General features: G+C 42.3%; 2 protein-coding genes across 15 annotated transcripts in view; one reads left to right on the top strand and one right to left on the bottom strand.

Annotated features, from left to right (window-relative positions):
- Positions 1-15,100, bottom strand: part of ca12 (carbonic anhydrase XII) — a 103,666-nt gene that overhangs the window by 15,991 nt on the left and 72,575 nt on the right. For 9 of the 10 annotated variants that reach the window (XM_061821542.1, XM_061821537.1, XM_061821544.1 and 6 more), the window contains one exon: positions 12,903-13,032. The gene's annotated coding sequence lies outside the window, so the exon portion shown is untranslated. Of the gene's footprint in view, positions 1-2,845; positions 2,863-12,902; positions 13,033-15,100 lie in introns of those variants that run through there. The other variant, XM_061821547.1, reaches the window with a different exon arrangement.
- Positions 3,571-15,071, top strand: usp3 (ubiquitin specific peptidase 3). Of its 5 annotated transcripts, none has more exons than XM_061821532.1 (16): positions 3,571-3,800; positions 4,270-4,373; positions 4,513-4,573; positions 5,686-5,823; positions 5,963-6,046; positions 6,142-6,223; positions 6,992-7,071; positions 7,244-7,357; positions 8,179-8,292; positions 8,365-8,514; positions 9,153-9,259; positions 10,732-10,812; positions 10,884-11,002; positions 11,132-11,245; positions 12,922-12,989; positions 13,406-15,071. In XM_061821532.1, the coding sequence occupies exons 2-16, from the start codon at positions 4,283-4,285 to the stop codon at positions 13,737-13,739; spliced, it is 1,737 nt and encodes a 578-aa protein (XP_061677516.1). In that variant the 5' UTR covers positions 3,571-3,800; positions 4,270-4,282; the 3' UTR covers positions 13,740-15,071. The 5 variants fall into 5 exon arrangements, with proteins under 5 accessions (XP_061677516.1, XP_061677515.1, XP_061677514.1 ...); XM_061821531.1 differs by lacking the exon at positions 3,571-3,800 and adding an exon at positions 3,805-3,934; XM_061821530.1 differs by lacking the exon at positions 3,571-3,800 and adding an exon at positions 3,932-4,161.

The raw sequence follows: 15,100 nt of genomic DNA, 5'->3' as shown, positions 1-15,100 counted from the left end.
GATGACCACTCGCTATTTGGTATTCATGTCATTGCTGTGTTATGTTTTTGTTTTCATCTTTTAGACAAGTTGACAAGGTAAGAGATTAGCGAAGAAGAAGTGGGACACGGGAAGGACTGAGAAAAGGCGTAAGGAATACACTGAGACGCGTCGTCGGGCAAAGGTAGAGGTGGCGAAGGCTAAACAAGAGGCATACGACAACATGTACTCCAGGTTGGATACAAAAGAAGGAGAAAAGGAGCTCTACAGGTTGGCCAGACAGAGGGATAGATATGGGAAGGATGTGCAGCAGGTCAGGGTGATTAAGGAAAGCGATGGAAATATGTTGACTGGAGCCAGTAGTGTGCTAAGTAGATGTAAAGAGTACTTTGAGAAGTTCATGAATGAAGAAAATGGGAGAGAAGGTAGAGTAGAAGAGGCAAGCGTAAATGACTGGGAAGTGGCATTGATTAGGAAGGGAGAAATTAGAAAGGCACTGAACAGAATGAAAAATGGAAAGACACTTGGACCCAATGACATACCAGTGGAGGTATGGAAGCAATTTGGTGAGTTGGCTGCGGAGTTTTTGACCAACTTATTCAATAAAATACTAGCGGGAGAAAAGATGCCTGAAGAATGGAGAAAAAGTGCACTCGTCCCCATTTTTAAGAACAAAGGCAATGTTCAGAACTGTGGAAACTACATAGGAATAAAGATGATGAGCCACACAATGAAGTTATGGGAAAGAGTAGTAGAGGTGGGACTGCATCAGGGATCCGCTCTGAGCCCCTTCCTGTTTGCGAGAGTAAAGGATAGGCTAACAGACGTGGTTAGACTGGATTCTCCTGGGAACATGATGTTCGCAGATGATATTGTGATCTGCAGTGAAAGCAGGGAACAAGGGGAAGAACAGTTAGAAAGATGGAGGTACGCACTGGAAAGGAGAGGAAGGAAGATTAGCTGAAGTAAAACAGAATATATGTGCATGAAGGTGAGTGGGGGAGAAGGAAAGTGAAGCTCCAGGGAGAAGAGATAGCGATGGTGGATGACTTCAAATACTTTGGGTCAACAATACAGAGCAATGGTGAGTGTGGTAAGGAAGTGAAGAAACGCGTCCAAGCGGGGTGGAACAATTGGAAGAAGGTGTTTGGTGTTCCATGTGACAGAAGAGTCTCCACTAGGATGAAGGGCAAAGTCTATAAAACAGTGGTGAGGCCGGCCATGATGTACGGATTAGAGACGGTGGCGCTGATGAAACAACAGGAAGCAGAACTGGAGGTAGCAGAAATGGAGATGCTGAGGTTGTCGCTTGGAAAGAGCAGGTTGGATAGGATAAAAAAATTAGCTCATTAGAGGGACAGCCAAAGTTGGATGTTTTGGAGACAAGGTTAGAGAGAGCAGACTTCGATGGTTTGGACATGTCCAGAGGCGAAAGAGGGAATATATTGGTTGAAGGGTGCTGAGGATAGAGCTGCCAGGGAAAAGAGCGAGAGGAAGACCAAAGTAAAGGTTGATGGATGTTGTGAGGGAGAACATGAGGACTGTGGGAGTTAGAGAAGAGGATGCACGAGATAGGCTTTGATGGAAAAGGTGACACGCTGTGGCAACCCCTAACGGGACAAGCCGAAAGAAAAAGAAGAAGAGACAAGTTGAGCCTTTTTAGCACAGGGTACTCCTATTAGCTTTAGGTTTTGACGCCCAGCCGAACAGTCGGCGGTCTGCTCAAACTGAAGCCCCAAAATATGGAGGTAAATAATTGCTTAGGCCCAAATATAAAAGTATTGTGGGCCAAGAATGCATGATTGGCATGCTAAGAAGTGCCAGGTGGAGGACAACAGGATCCTGACGTAACTTCCAGTCTAATTTCTTGTCTATTGCTGCATTCCACTCCACTGTGGCAAAAGTTTGAACTTCCATTATAATCAGATAATACACACCATTGGCCATTTCTACTCATGCACTATAATAATAAGATATTATTATATACTTAAGGACTAACAATATTACCTCCCCATTCATATAACATACAAGTTAGGTTCATTGATGATTGAGTGTGAATGAATGCTTTGACTTCATTCCCTGCAATAGACTCGACTAACGTCAGACACCTTGTGGTTTAGAAAGCGGTCGCCATTTTGGATGAGTGAATTTGAGTAAACAAACCGTAACTAAGCAGAAATCATTTCATTAAGGCGTATGAATGAGGGTGCACTGCTATGTTATCAGTTGCTCAAAAGAAAGTGAGTGTTGTAAAGCGTCTTTCTTTCGACTGCCAGCTGTGATCAAGAACCAGTGCGAGAAAATGGAGCAGTTAGCAACCAAACGGCGACAACTGTGGCTGACTCGTATCAGCAGAGCCTAATCATTCCCTTATGTCCGAGTTTGCTCGGAGCATTTTGTTCTTGGTAAGTATTGGATACCTTTTACATTTTCACACCTACTTAGCAATAACTAAGTTCTGGGAAGGAGAAATATGCTTTAGGGCAAAGGGCGTAAATAATACTCGTGTGTGAATGCAATGCATGTCTCGCAAAAGCTGTATTTTCTGTCAGCCCACGAAAGCAACTAAAACTGAACTGAATCCTCTCTATCCCTTCTATCGATCTTTTCGGCTAGTATTTAATACAAATACTAATATTTAAATAAATGACCCCTGGTTTTACAGAAACTCACATTCATTAACGATGACTGAAAAAAAAAAAGTCATCTCCATGGAACGTACATGGAAGCGATTGCGGTCACACTTCACCTCCGTAAACCTCTGTGACCGACAAGTTATTTTTTTAACATGCATTGTTCTCAAATGACCCAACTTGGTATTATAAATACTTTTCGGTAATTTGAGATTGAGAAGATTAATTCCTACCTGAAATGACGCGAACGCTACACAGGCGTGTATGTATTTTGGTTGGGCACTATACATCATGTTTAATTGCCAAAATCCATCGATATTTTCTGGTCTTTTCAGCTGGCATTCCATAGATTCATCTCTTTGAATATTTGTCTCGTCTGTTGTGACAACCAACAGCACAACAAGTCTCGGGTATTGTAAATATTCTCCTCCAGTTCAAATGTCTCCCACAATGTCAAGCAGCTCTGTTTGACCGGCAATATGGCGCCGTGAAAATGAGCTCTTTTAGCGCTTGTCGAGAAGAGGAGATAGTTGACGATGTCTGGATAGGTTACCGACGCTCACAGTTCAAAAGTATTTCTGTATTTGTGTTTGTCTAAGGCGTATGGGTCGATATTGTCAATCAAAGCACACTTCTTGTCATAACGTTTTCTTAAAACAACATCTAATGAGCCCCGCTAAAAGTCTTTTTAGCCATCATGCGTCACTTTTACGTACGAAGATTTGAGTAACTGGTCTGTATGCAAAAGCGACACTGAACCTATCCAAAATGCCCGAAATTGTAAACAGAGGACACGTGGTCAAAAACAAGCAACCACCAATCAAAGGTGTAGCCTGCCTCTCACGCAATATCAGTTGAGATGGGATCCAGTTCTCACGTCATACTAATGAAGACCAGCGCGAAAGAAATGGATAGATGGAGTGACATTGATTTGAATTAACAATTACTGAAATTTCGGTTATAACAGGTTTACATCGTCACTGCTCTGCTATAGATTGTTTTTGTTGTTGTTGTTGTTGTTGTTGGGGAGGGGGTCAAGATAGCTCCCACCTTGCACAGTTGTCGTCGTTGAACAAGCATCCTCAACTGCGCATGCGCGTCAGATGGACACCAACGTTTTCAGTTTCTAAATGTTTAGATATGAACATTCATGAATTGGAAAATGGCGAGTTAATATTTTGAGTTAAGGTGAAATACATATTATGATTTGTCTCACTTTTTTTGTTTGTCGTGTGTCCTTGTTTCCTCATTCGTCAAACGTTCGCGTACTAGGCCGGCAAATCAACGTCACTTCCTCAACTCGTTTCCATTTGTGATTTTGTGTGAGTCGACCGCTCTCTGTTACCAAGTGTGTTATTCACCTATAACTACGTTTACATTTATCCCCTACGACGTCTTGGTGTGAACAACGGTTCGGATAATTCGTGTCAAACAGCGCACCCAGTAACTTGTGGAATACAACGTGTTAACGTTGTGTCACCAAAAAAAAAAAAAAAAAAGGGAGGAAAAGGTGCATTCGAAAACAAGTAGTTGACCGGTGGCGGCTAACGTGAGCTAGCTCGTTTATGTTAATTGGCTAACTATTGTTAGCTGACCTATTCTTTCTATCTGTGTGCTGGTCATTTGTTCCGTTCGTGACTTTTTCACGTCCCTTCAGGAGATTGAAAGTGATGGAGTGTTCTCATTTGAGCTCCAACGTGAGCTTCGCTGGCGACTCCTCCAAGCTGCCTAACGGTGCTCCTTCCTCCTGGTGCTGCAGCGGTGAGTGACTGGATCGCAGACCGACTGGACTCGGCACGACCTTACAATATATACCCTTTGAACTTGTACAACAACGACATAGTGGGCATCGGAGCTGTACACAAGACACATAAACTAATTTAGCTTTTATGTTGTCCAGTTTGCAGATCGAATAAAAGCCCATGGCTTTGCCTCACTTGCCTGGTGGTCCACTGTGGACGGTAAGTTCTTGTCGGGACTTTAATACAAACAGCCAAGCTATTAAATAGTTATGCAGCAGTATTAACCTTTTATGGACATCCTCTTCAAGCCGAGGTATTATCTGATTTATGATATTCAGAGGGAATTTAGAACTCGCTGCTGTCTATTAATTAATTTTATAGGTTTAACTTACACATTTTTTTTTGTTCGCCTGCTTAGCACATCTGCAGAACTCACAGTTCTGAGGATCCGGGTGCAAATCCAGCCTCAGCTATGTGGCGTTTGCGTGTTCTCTCTGTGCCTGCATGGGTTTTTGCCGGGTACTCTTGTTTGCTCCCACATCCCAAAAACATGGATGGTAGGTTAAGTGAAGATGAGGTTGCCCATAAGTGTGAATGATTGTTTGTTTATATGCGCCATGTGATTGGTTGGCGACCAGTTCAGCATGCACCACACGTCTTGCCCAGAGTCAGCTGGGATGGGCTCCAGGGTCCCTGTGACTCGAGTGAGGATAGATGGTATAGAACATGAACGAGTTTACAATTTATCTTGCTGTGAAATTTGGGCCTGTTTAGTTGATGACAAAGCTGATATTTTTGCAGGATTTGAAGAAAGATCCACATAGAGAGCCATCCATTTTCTAGTGCTCTTGTTTAGAGAAGCACATAAGATTGGAGCCTATCCCAGCTGACATTGGCTGAAAGTTGGGAGTACACCCTGGACTCAATCGCAGGATTAAGACAACCACTTACATTCACACCTAAGACCAATTTAGTCTTCAATGTACCTTACATGCCTGTTTTGGGAATGTGGGAGGAAGTAAAGTGTATCTGGAGAAACCCACGCAAGCATGGCGAGAACATGCAATCTGCACACAGGAAGAGCACATCATGAATTGAAACCACAAACCTCATACAGTTTAAGTGTTGTGTGGATGTGCTGAGCATTCAGACACTGCGCCACACACACACACACACACAGATCCCGAATAATAATGTTAAGACTAGTTGAGTCCTAAATTCCAGCAGCATATCTGCTGATAAGATCTGATCTGTAAAACTCAAACAATGGGTTACACTGTTCGGTTCTTCTATATTTTTTATGTAACTTGATTTAATGTATTTTTTTCCAGTTATGTGAATGGCCACGCAAAAAAGCACTTTGAAGATAATCAAGTGTGCATCACCAGCCAACGGAAAGGTGACAAACCGGAGAAGGAGAAAAGTCAACATTCGGTTTGCATGGATTCTGGCAACTACAGTGTGTTTTGGTGAGTCTCAAGTCTGTTTTAAAACGTTTCACCTAAATTAAATAATTTTCCTCATTCACAGCACATTTTTCTATCCCATGTTGAATGTGTGCTATGAAAGCTCTACTGAAGAATGTGGTCTCTGATGGAGATTTTATAGTTACAGATGTGATGAATTTGTTGTCAATGATACCAAAGTTGGACATGTGCAAAAAGTGCGGGAGCACCTCCAGAGTTTAGAAAAGTAAGTGTATGTTTTTTTTTCCTACTTTGCATTATTTCTTAAGAATCTGCACCATCTGAGCTAAACAGAAATCGCCCCCCCCCCTTTCTTTACAGCTCAGCCCTAATTGGGGACAGACAGAGGAAAAGAAAACTCCAAGACAGTCAAGCCCCAGACAAGAAAACACTTAAAGAGAACGTAAGCCACCAAAAACACAACTGTAATATTCCTTCATTCATTTTCTAAACTACTACTTCTCATAAGCGTTGTGGGCGTGCTTGAGACTATGCTAGCTATCTTTGCATGAGTGGTGGTGTCCATCTTGAACTGGTCGCCAGCCAATTACAGGGCACATATACAACAACCAGTCGCAGTCATACTCACACCTACAGGGATTTTAGTCTTCAATTAATCTGGATGTGGGAAAAAGTCTGAGTACTTGGAGAAAACCCACGCAGGCACTGGCAGAACATGCAAACTCCACACAGACGAAAGCCAGGATTGGAACCCGGGTCCTCAGAACTGTGAGGCAGATGTGCTAACGTCTATGCCAAAAAATTACAGTCTTGTGCTTCACATTGCATGGTGTCTGGGATCTGATGATACCGAGTCCAACGTATGACATTTTAATCTTAGAAATGCTGCATTATGAACTATTTTTCACAGCAGCGTACGAATAGAACATCACACTCAAATATCGCTGTATTTTCTTTGGATTGTTTTATTTTTATGTCCTGGAAGTGTTAGATATAATGACGATTTTTCCCATCTGTTTAGTTAATCCGAGGGCCACCTGTAAAGCTTGCCTGTGTCGAATTGAATTCTGAACCTTGATCTTCTTAAAAAAAAAAAAAAAATCACCATGTGACTGTCATTTTGTCTGGAGACGCTAAAAACAGATCATGTGTATTTTTCCTTGGCGTCACCATTGGAATGTTCTCCTGCATGTCACTATGTGCTTGCCAGGATAGCGCGGCTTTGGGTGCTACTGGGCTGCGTAACCTGGGAAACACGTGTTTTATGAACGCCATCCTGCAGTCACTCAGGTGAGTCTTTTTCACGGACTGAATCCCACCTTTATTTGGAAAAAATATCGGCAACACCACAGCCAATGACTCGCTGTTTGGCATTCGTGTTCATTTGATCCTGCCATCCTTTGTTTACGTGTCTGTTCTTCTCAGCCAATGTTGAAGGTCAAGTGTCACGTTTCCTTTGCAGTAACATCGAGCAGTTCAGCTGTTACTTCAAGGGCTTGCCTGCAGTAGCGCTACGCAGCGGTAAGACGGCCGGGAGGAGGATGTACCACACTCGCAGCCAAGGGGACACCAGTGTGTAAGGTCCTCGTCTGGTGGGAGGAGTCATTAGCCAAGTGCATGCATCTAAAATCAGTGTTAGTGCACTTGAAGATGCTTGAATTTAGAAACGTTTTGCAATTATATGTCTGTCATAAAACGCCTGTGGTCCAGTGACTGAAGCGTCGCTGGTTTGAATCCCAGCCACAACAGTTTACATGTCGAAGTTTCCTTGCACAAGACACTTAACCGTACTTTGCAGCAGCCGCCCATTAAATGTGTGTGAGTGGGTAAATGTGAAGGTGTAGGTAGGCATGCAATTCATTTATCATATAAAGCATCATATCGTATTATCAACTAATCTTATTTCCAATACAGAGACAAAGTTTGGCTGTACATATGACCTGAAGCCAGCCAAACGTGAAACCTTTCTTTTAAAGGTTTTTCACTCTCAATTCTGACATGCCTATATGAAGCAGAATAATGTTGCGGTCATGCAGATCTCTAAATGGATGTCCTGTAGTTCTTTTGTAATTCCAAACTGTGAAGCAGACGCTCTAACCAGTCGTCCAACGTGCTGGCATTTTTTAACATGAATCAATTTCCAAACTGGCCATTTTTCCAGAACTGCATATGTGAGATGAGATGCCCTGGCTCTCAGGTTCCAATCCCTCCAAGTGTTCGGTCGGGTTGAGGTCAGGATTGTGCGGGCCAGGCAAATTCATACACACAAGCATCGAAATTCTTCCTCACGATAATCACAAATACGATAGCCGTTCCTAAACGCAAGGCAGTTCTGCAGTGGTCGTGTGTAGCAGATGCTGATGGTGGCAGAATGATCTGTTGCTTTATGATCAACAGGTCACTGGTGGAGGAGTTAAGAAAGACCTTTTGTTCCCTCTGGCAAGGGAGCCAGACTGCCTTTAGTCCGGACTCCTTATTTTATTCAGTGTGGAAAATCATGCCGAGTTTCAGGTATGTCAAAAACTTTTCATATTTCTTTCAGTCAGAACAAGTGTACATCTGGAATTTTTTTCTCCCATCTAGAGGCTATCAGCAGCAGGATGCCCACGAGTTCATGCGCTATTTGTTGGACCACTTGCATAGGGAGCTCCAACACAGCCAGAACGGGGCAGCAGAGCCGAGCTCGCCTCAGGACAGGCTCCGACTCTGCAGCATGGATGGCAAAAGCTGCTTGTAGGTTATGACCCTAGTTTGTGTTTCACATTCATTTTTATGTAGAAAAAAAAAAATGATGCTCCTCTCCTTGGTCCATTATTGCTTCCCACCGACTAGACAATTTCTTTATTTACTGGTTCACTGAATGATTTATGGCAGCACGGTCAGCTGGAAAGTGTCAACCTCACAGTTCTGAGGTCATGCGTTCAATCCCGGACCCACCTGTGTGGAGTTTGCATGTTCTCCCCATGCCCGCGTGGGTTTTCTCCGAACACTTCAGTTTCCTCCCACATCCCATAAACATGCAACATTAATTGGACAGTCTAAATTGCCCCAACGTGTGATTGTGAGTGCGACTGTTGTCTGGCGATTGGCTGGCCACCAGTTCAGGATGTACCCCTCTTCCTGCCTGTTGACAGCTGGGATAGGCTCGACCCTCGCGAGGATAAGCGGCTTAGAAAATGGATGGATGGATGGATGGATGGCTGGATGGATAATTTATGGTCCCTCAAAAGCCCGTTTAATTCTTTAGAAGTACAGTGTATAATTACATCAGGAACTCTTTTGTACTCACACTAATACAAATATTTTTTGGGTTTTTGAACACTGCATGTTTTTAATGTCCTTGTTGATGTCATGTGTTGGTCTCATTGCAGAAACGGCGCTCCCAGTGTCGTCACATCTATCTTCGGTGGGATCCTCCAGAATGAAGTCAACTGTTTGATATGTGGGACCGAATCTCGGAAGTTTGACCCATTTCTTGGTAAAATGTCTCGACCACCACATTGTTTACACGCTTAGTAAATTGGAAATAAATTCGCTGCGTGGTTATTGATCTAACCAGGGTCCGACGTTGAGCCTTTTGGAGTGGTGACCCTGTCAGAGCTTGGACTGGCCGTCTATATTCATAATATAATAGATTAAGTTTGAGTGATTATTTCACATTAATACCCTATTATTTAACCCCCTTTATGGAATTATTTGTACAACTGCATTCATGGCGACTATTGTACCAACCTCACTAAAATGAAGGCATTTCAATTGCAGCTATTAATAAGAATGCTTATAAAATAAATCAAGCCCATTTTTTGTAACATATTTATCACAGACATTCCATTAGGGTTATGCTCTCATGAAGTTGTGCACACTATGTATAATTAGCGATGGCACGATTGATACTTTATAATGCTAATTCCGCTACATCTAATCCATGACTAAGATCTGAGGATCGTACCATCAAATAAATTACCTTTAAATTTTTATATATGGTGAGTGATGTTGGCTATATTATCTCACATGTATGTTTGGGTTTGTTTCACAAGAGGTGCGCGCTGTGAAAAGGAGAGGGGATGCTACACAAGGGTGGGCAATTATGACAACAACAACAAAAAAAAAGATTATTTTGACAGATATTGAAATCATGATTGATAAACATGATTATTTAAAAACTTTATCTATTGAACTACCAAAACGTAACTTTAAATGTAACTTAAGAGAAAAAAAAGTTAACAAGCAAAAATATATTAAAATGATAAAAATTTAAAAATTAGAAATAAACACATCCTTGACTGTATTGACTATTGTATTTATTTAAAAAAAAAACCTCATTATTCAGGCAAATAGAAATAATCTACGTAATCCTAATTGATGTAAAACAGTTAAAGTTTAGTCTGACTTTGTCACAGTCAGGACAAAAAGTGTCAAACTTCAGATGGGGCTGGATATGGATTGGCTTAAACAAGGGGGGGGCTGTCCCAGAGATCTGAGTCCCTTGTGGCCTCGTGTGTTACAGATGGTACCCCCCCCCCCCCAACTCTCTGCGGGTCATTTCTAGCCCAATCATTTGCACGTTTAACCTCATTGAGAGCTATAATGAGAGCTAGTTTACAGGGGGGGACAACCGAAATATGTTTTGCACTGCGAATGATGTTTACGGAAGCATAGTTTGTGAAGCCACACAATATTTGTCCCACAAATGTTTGCAAACCGACTTGTCAGTGAAGCGAGTTCCACAAAGAGATTCCACCTTAATTGCTCCATTTTTTTCACTTTGTGGAAACCATGGAGAGAGCCTAAAGGTTCCTCATAACACTCAAGTCATTGTTTGCAAGTCAAGACAAAAATAAATACATCTATAAATTGTCAAAGCGGTGGTTTGTAGCAGTAGATTCTTAAGGCAAGGCACCTGTAAGTAAAGCTGTATTATTTATATGAATCCCACCTTCTCTCAATTAGATTTGTCTCTGGACATTCCCAGTCGGTTTCGACAAAAGAGGAGTAAGGATCAAGAGCCAAGTCCGACATGCACCTTGCGTGGTAAGTTGTTGGTCTGCTGTATCAGATGCGGTCGTATTATTTGAGAAAGTAACGTTAAATGCCTGTTTTAGAGTGCTTACGAAGCTTCACTGACCTGGAAGAGCTGGATGAAACTGAGCTGTACTATTGTCACAAGTGCAAAAAGAGGCAGAAATCCACTAAGAAGTTCTGGATCCAGAAGCTTCCAAAGGTAAAAGAAGAGCCATTATTGTCAAGCAGCCACTCAATTAGTTAAAATATGTTATTTAAGGATAGGTCAACTAGTATGGGAAAGCATGCCGTTACTTGATTGAATTTAAAGTTTTGTTTCCAAATGCAGGTTTTGTGCCTGCACTTAAAAAGGTTCCACTGGACTGCCTTTTTGAGGAACAAAGTGGACACTTATGTGGAATTTCCACTAAAAGACTTGGACATGAAAGGCTATTTACTTGAGGTAAGTTCGTACATCGTGTAGGCTTTCTTTGTGTTCAGCCTAAACTCACTGGGCTTCCATAGTAGTCAGTGGCCATGAGAGAGAAAAACACATTTGCTCAAAGGGCCTCAAAAGAAATGGTCCGAGTAGAGTACTTCAATCAGACAGGAATGTGAACGCCAGCATGGCAAAAAACACATAATAAGGGGGTGGGGATAAAGGAGTGAGGAAGATCTTACAGTGAAGAAAATAAGTATTTGAACACCCTGCTATATTGCAGGTTCTCCCACTTAGAAATCATGGAGGAGTCTGAAATTTTCATCGTGGGTGTAAGTCCAATGTGAGAGGGATAATCTAAAAAAAATCACAATGTATGATTTTTTTTTAACGATTTATTTGTGATGCAGCTGCAAACAAGTAGTTGAACAATTAATATTTGGTACAGTAGCCTTTTTTTTTTGCAATTACAAAGGTCAAACGTTTCCTGTAGTTGTTCACCAGATTTGCACATGCTGCAGGAGGGATTTTTGCCCACTCCTCCACACAGACCTTCTCTCACTCAGACAGGTTTCTGGGCTGTCGCTGAGAAACGCGTAGTTTCAGCTCCCTCCAAAGATTTTGTATTGGGTTTAGGTCTGGAGACTGGCTAGGCCACGCCAGAACCTTGATATGCTTCCTACAGAGCCACTCCTTGGTTTTCCTGGCTGTGTGCTTCGGGTCATTGTCATGTTGAAAGACCCACCCACGACCAATCTTCAGTGCTCTGACTGAGGGAAAGAGGTTGTTCCCCAAAATCTCCCAATACATGGCCGCAGTCATCCTCTCTTTAAATACAGTGCAGTCGTCCTGTCCCATGTGCAGAAAGACACTCCCAAAGCACGATTCTACCACCCCCATAGTACTGAACTGTAGCCAGCTTTGTTACTGTCACCCCCAAAATATGAGTACTAAAAAACCTGAAACGTTGCCAGAAACGAAACTATTTTTGAGAACTCCACATTATTTTGTCGCTTTATATTACTATTTATGACCAAATCTTCAAATCCTCAGTAGAGACAAATTTGTTATTTTAAAATTATGCGTCGGATTTTTAGCTCTTTACATTAATCTGAACCCAAGAAGTAGGTCTCAGTGTAAAACGGTTGGTGACCACCTTGCTTATAATGTTTTTTAGAAAAACATTCAAATGAATATTCGTATTGGTACATTGAGTCTTTTTGGAGTTGCACAGCTGGTTTTACTTCAGAACATCTTTCATCTCCTTTTTTTTTGTCAGCAGTGACTGATTGTCAGCAGGGGGCGCCACTGTACAATAAATGTGCTATTTGGAAACCTGCAGGTGTCAGAAGAGGCAGCCCTCGATGTTTTTGTTTGTATTTTTACTTCCTGTCCTCTCGTTTGTACTCACATTCTCTACAAGAGTGTTTGTAGCAGTATATCTGCCCCCACCTCAAACCAGTAGTGCTACTCAGTCTTGTCCGATGTGCTACCCATTGCATCCCTTCATGATGCTAAGAGCCAACTGTTATTGTAATGTTATTGTCATGCTTTTAACATTCTGTTGTCTTTCTGCTCTCTCTTTCCTTTACTTCTGACCTCTCAAAAAAAATTGCTCGACCGACGGCCGAAGGAAACATATGATAGCATGAAAATGAGAAGAAAAAAATAAAGTACTCACCTTGCTTTTGTCTTTACAGCCAGAAAGTTTGTTAGCAGAGAGCTGTCTGTACGATCTGGCAGCCATTGTAGTACATCACGGTTCTGGGTGAGTAGAATTTCCAGGCTTCTGAATGGATCATTTTTGATGCCTAAACATATGTCACAAACAACATTTAGATTAAGATCGCAACAGTACCCGTGTTCATCTCGTTTGCTGTTTTATCGTGTAAGCTTTAACTTCCTCACATTTAGGATGAATTTTGATTCACTAATATAGACACGGTGGTTAGATAGATTAAGTAGATTTTGAAGTTAAGATCATCTTATGCACAGAGTGAGAACATTTCTATGCGTTTATTTGGGAACGAGGCCCAGTGTGAGTCAGAAAGTCTCTTAAAGTGATCGTGCTGCTGTTCTATCGTGGACCTCTAAGGGGCAGTGTTGTGCCAGATGCGCCTGACCCCGTCGCCTCACCCAGTTGGCCTGCAGAATGTGACCTAGCGCACGTGCGTGTGTCGGCAGGGCGGGGTCGGGACACTACACAGCGTACGGCAGCCACGAGGGGCGTTGGTACCACTTCAACGACAGCACGGTGACACTCGCCACCGAGGAAATGCTGAGGAAGGCCAAAGCGTACATCCTTTTCTACACGGAGAGGGCCGAGCGGACGGCTGCAGCGTTGGACACGTGTTCCGGAGAGGCGGCTGTACCCGGGATGGTCGAAAACCACTCGGCACGGGATAGCTCGCCATTACAAAATACAGACGCAGCCGCACTAGAGGAATCAAATGCGGAGAGAACGCGATCTGATGAGGCCTCTGTGCTTGAAGATGACGTTCAAACGGCGACAGCGTGAATCGGACCTATTCTGTTCTTCACCTCCTTCACACCTTATGACCCTCACGCCAGTTGTTTAGGAGCCAAATGATACGTCTGTAGGATGTCGTTTCACATTCATCTCGTTAGTGTTTTGTTGTTAAATATTGTTTCACTTAATGAATAATGTTCAACCTCAGAAACTGACCAATAACTTTCTCTCGGACACTGCCATCACACAACGGGTCGAAGTCACTCTTATTTTAATGCTTTTCATGTTTTCCCCCTGCTCAGAACAGACAAGACAGATACCACTTTTAACTGATTTTCAAAATGTGACGGAACCTACACGAGACACACACACACAAAAAAAAGAAACAATTGTGTGCTGACTGTTTTTATAAGGTGTGGCGTGTTCCAGAGACCAGACAGAATCTTATCTCCACTGGCAACTGCGCGTTCCTCCTCTTTTGTTGTCCAAAAACTGACCTGCGACACGTCATAAAAACAACACAACCACTTGTTTCTTGTTTTTCTGTCCAGCAGCAGCACCGGCTTCAGGTCGTTTATTCTGTTTTATGCCACAATCACAGAGTCTGCGGATTCGCTAAACTCTCCGTTGACCGTGAAGATTTAACTGGTGAAACATTTGCAATTTCCAAGCAGATCATAAGAATAATAATCATTAGAGATACGCCCCACACCACTCAGGACAATCTTTTAGAGGCATCTTGACAATCAGGTATTTCTTAACTTTGACCTGAAGGTGGTAGAAATGCTCAAATTTGTCCTGGTTAACTGAGTTACCCGCTTTAGTCATGTGGGACATTGTAGATTTATCATTGAAAGATTTATGACTGATGACCATTATGTGGAAAGCTAGAGTTCTTGTAACATTTTTTTAAGGAAATCAAACCTGATGGAGAAAAACAACTGAAAATGTTTTTGAATGTGTGGTTGATGAGGGAAAGGGCCCTGTGGAAGACACACAGTTGAATATAGACTGCAGAATTTATTTATTTTTTTGTCTCACTGCCTGGAGTCAAATCAAACAAAACCTCTCCTGTTTCACCCCAGTCAGGATCAGTAAAATTACTTAATTTTATTAAATGCCAAAATAGCGAGAGTGACAATGTCTTAGAGAATTTTCTGTTACTGTATTTTCTTCAAGGTCAAACGTTTACATACACAAAAAGTATTTTGTCTTGAAAGAAAATGGGGAAGCCCCGAACGAGGTCGTGGCTTCGGAAGCTCCTGATGGGTTAACCCTACAACAGGTGAATTAATTGACGGCACACCTGGTGAAGTATGAAAGGCCACGGCACAAACACTCTGCTTCCTTGTTGGAAATCGTGGGAAAATCAAAAGCGGCCAGGAAATCTGAAAATATAATATGGCGAA

Source organism: Syngnathoides biaculeatus, chromosome 6, assembly GCF_019802595.1.
Source record: "Syngnathoides biaculeatus isolate LvHL_M chromosome 6, ASM1980259v1, whole genome shotgun sequence".
Classification (NCBI taxonomy): Eukaryota; Metazoa; Chordata; class Actinopteri; order Syngnathiformes; family Syngnathidae; genus Syngnathoides; species Syngnathoides biaculeatus.
The sequence above is the reverse complement of the archived record's forward strand: the minus strand, read 5'-3'. Positions and strand labels throughout refer to the sequence as shown.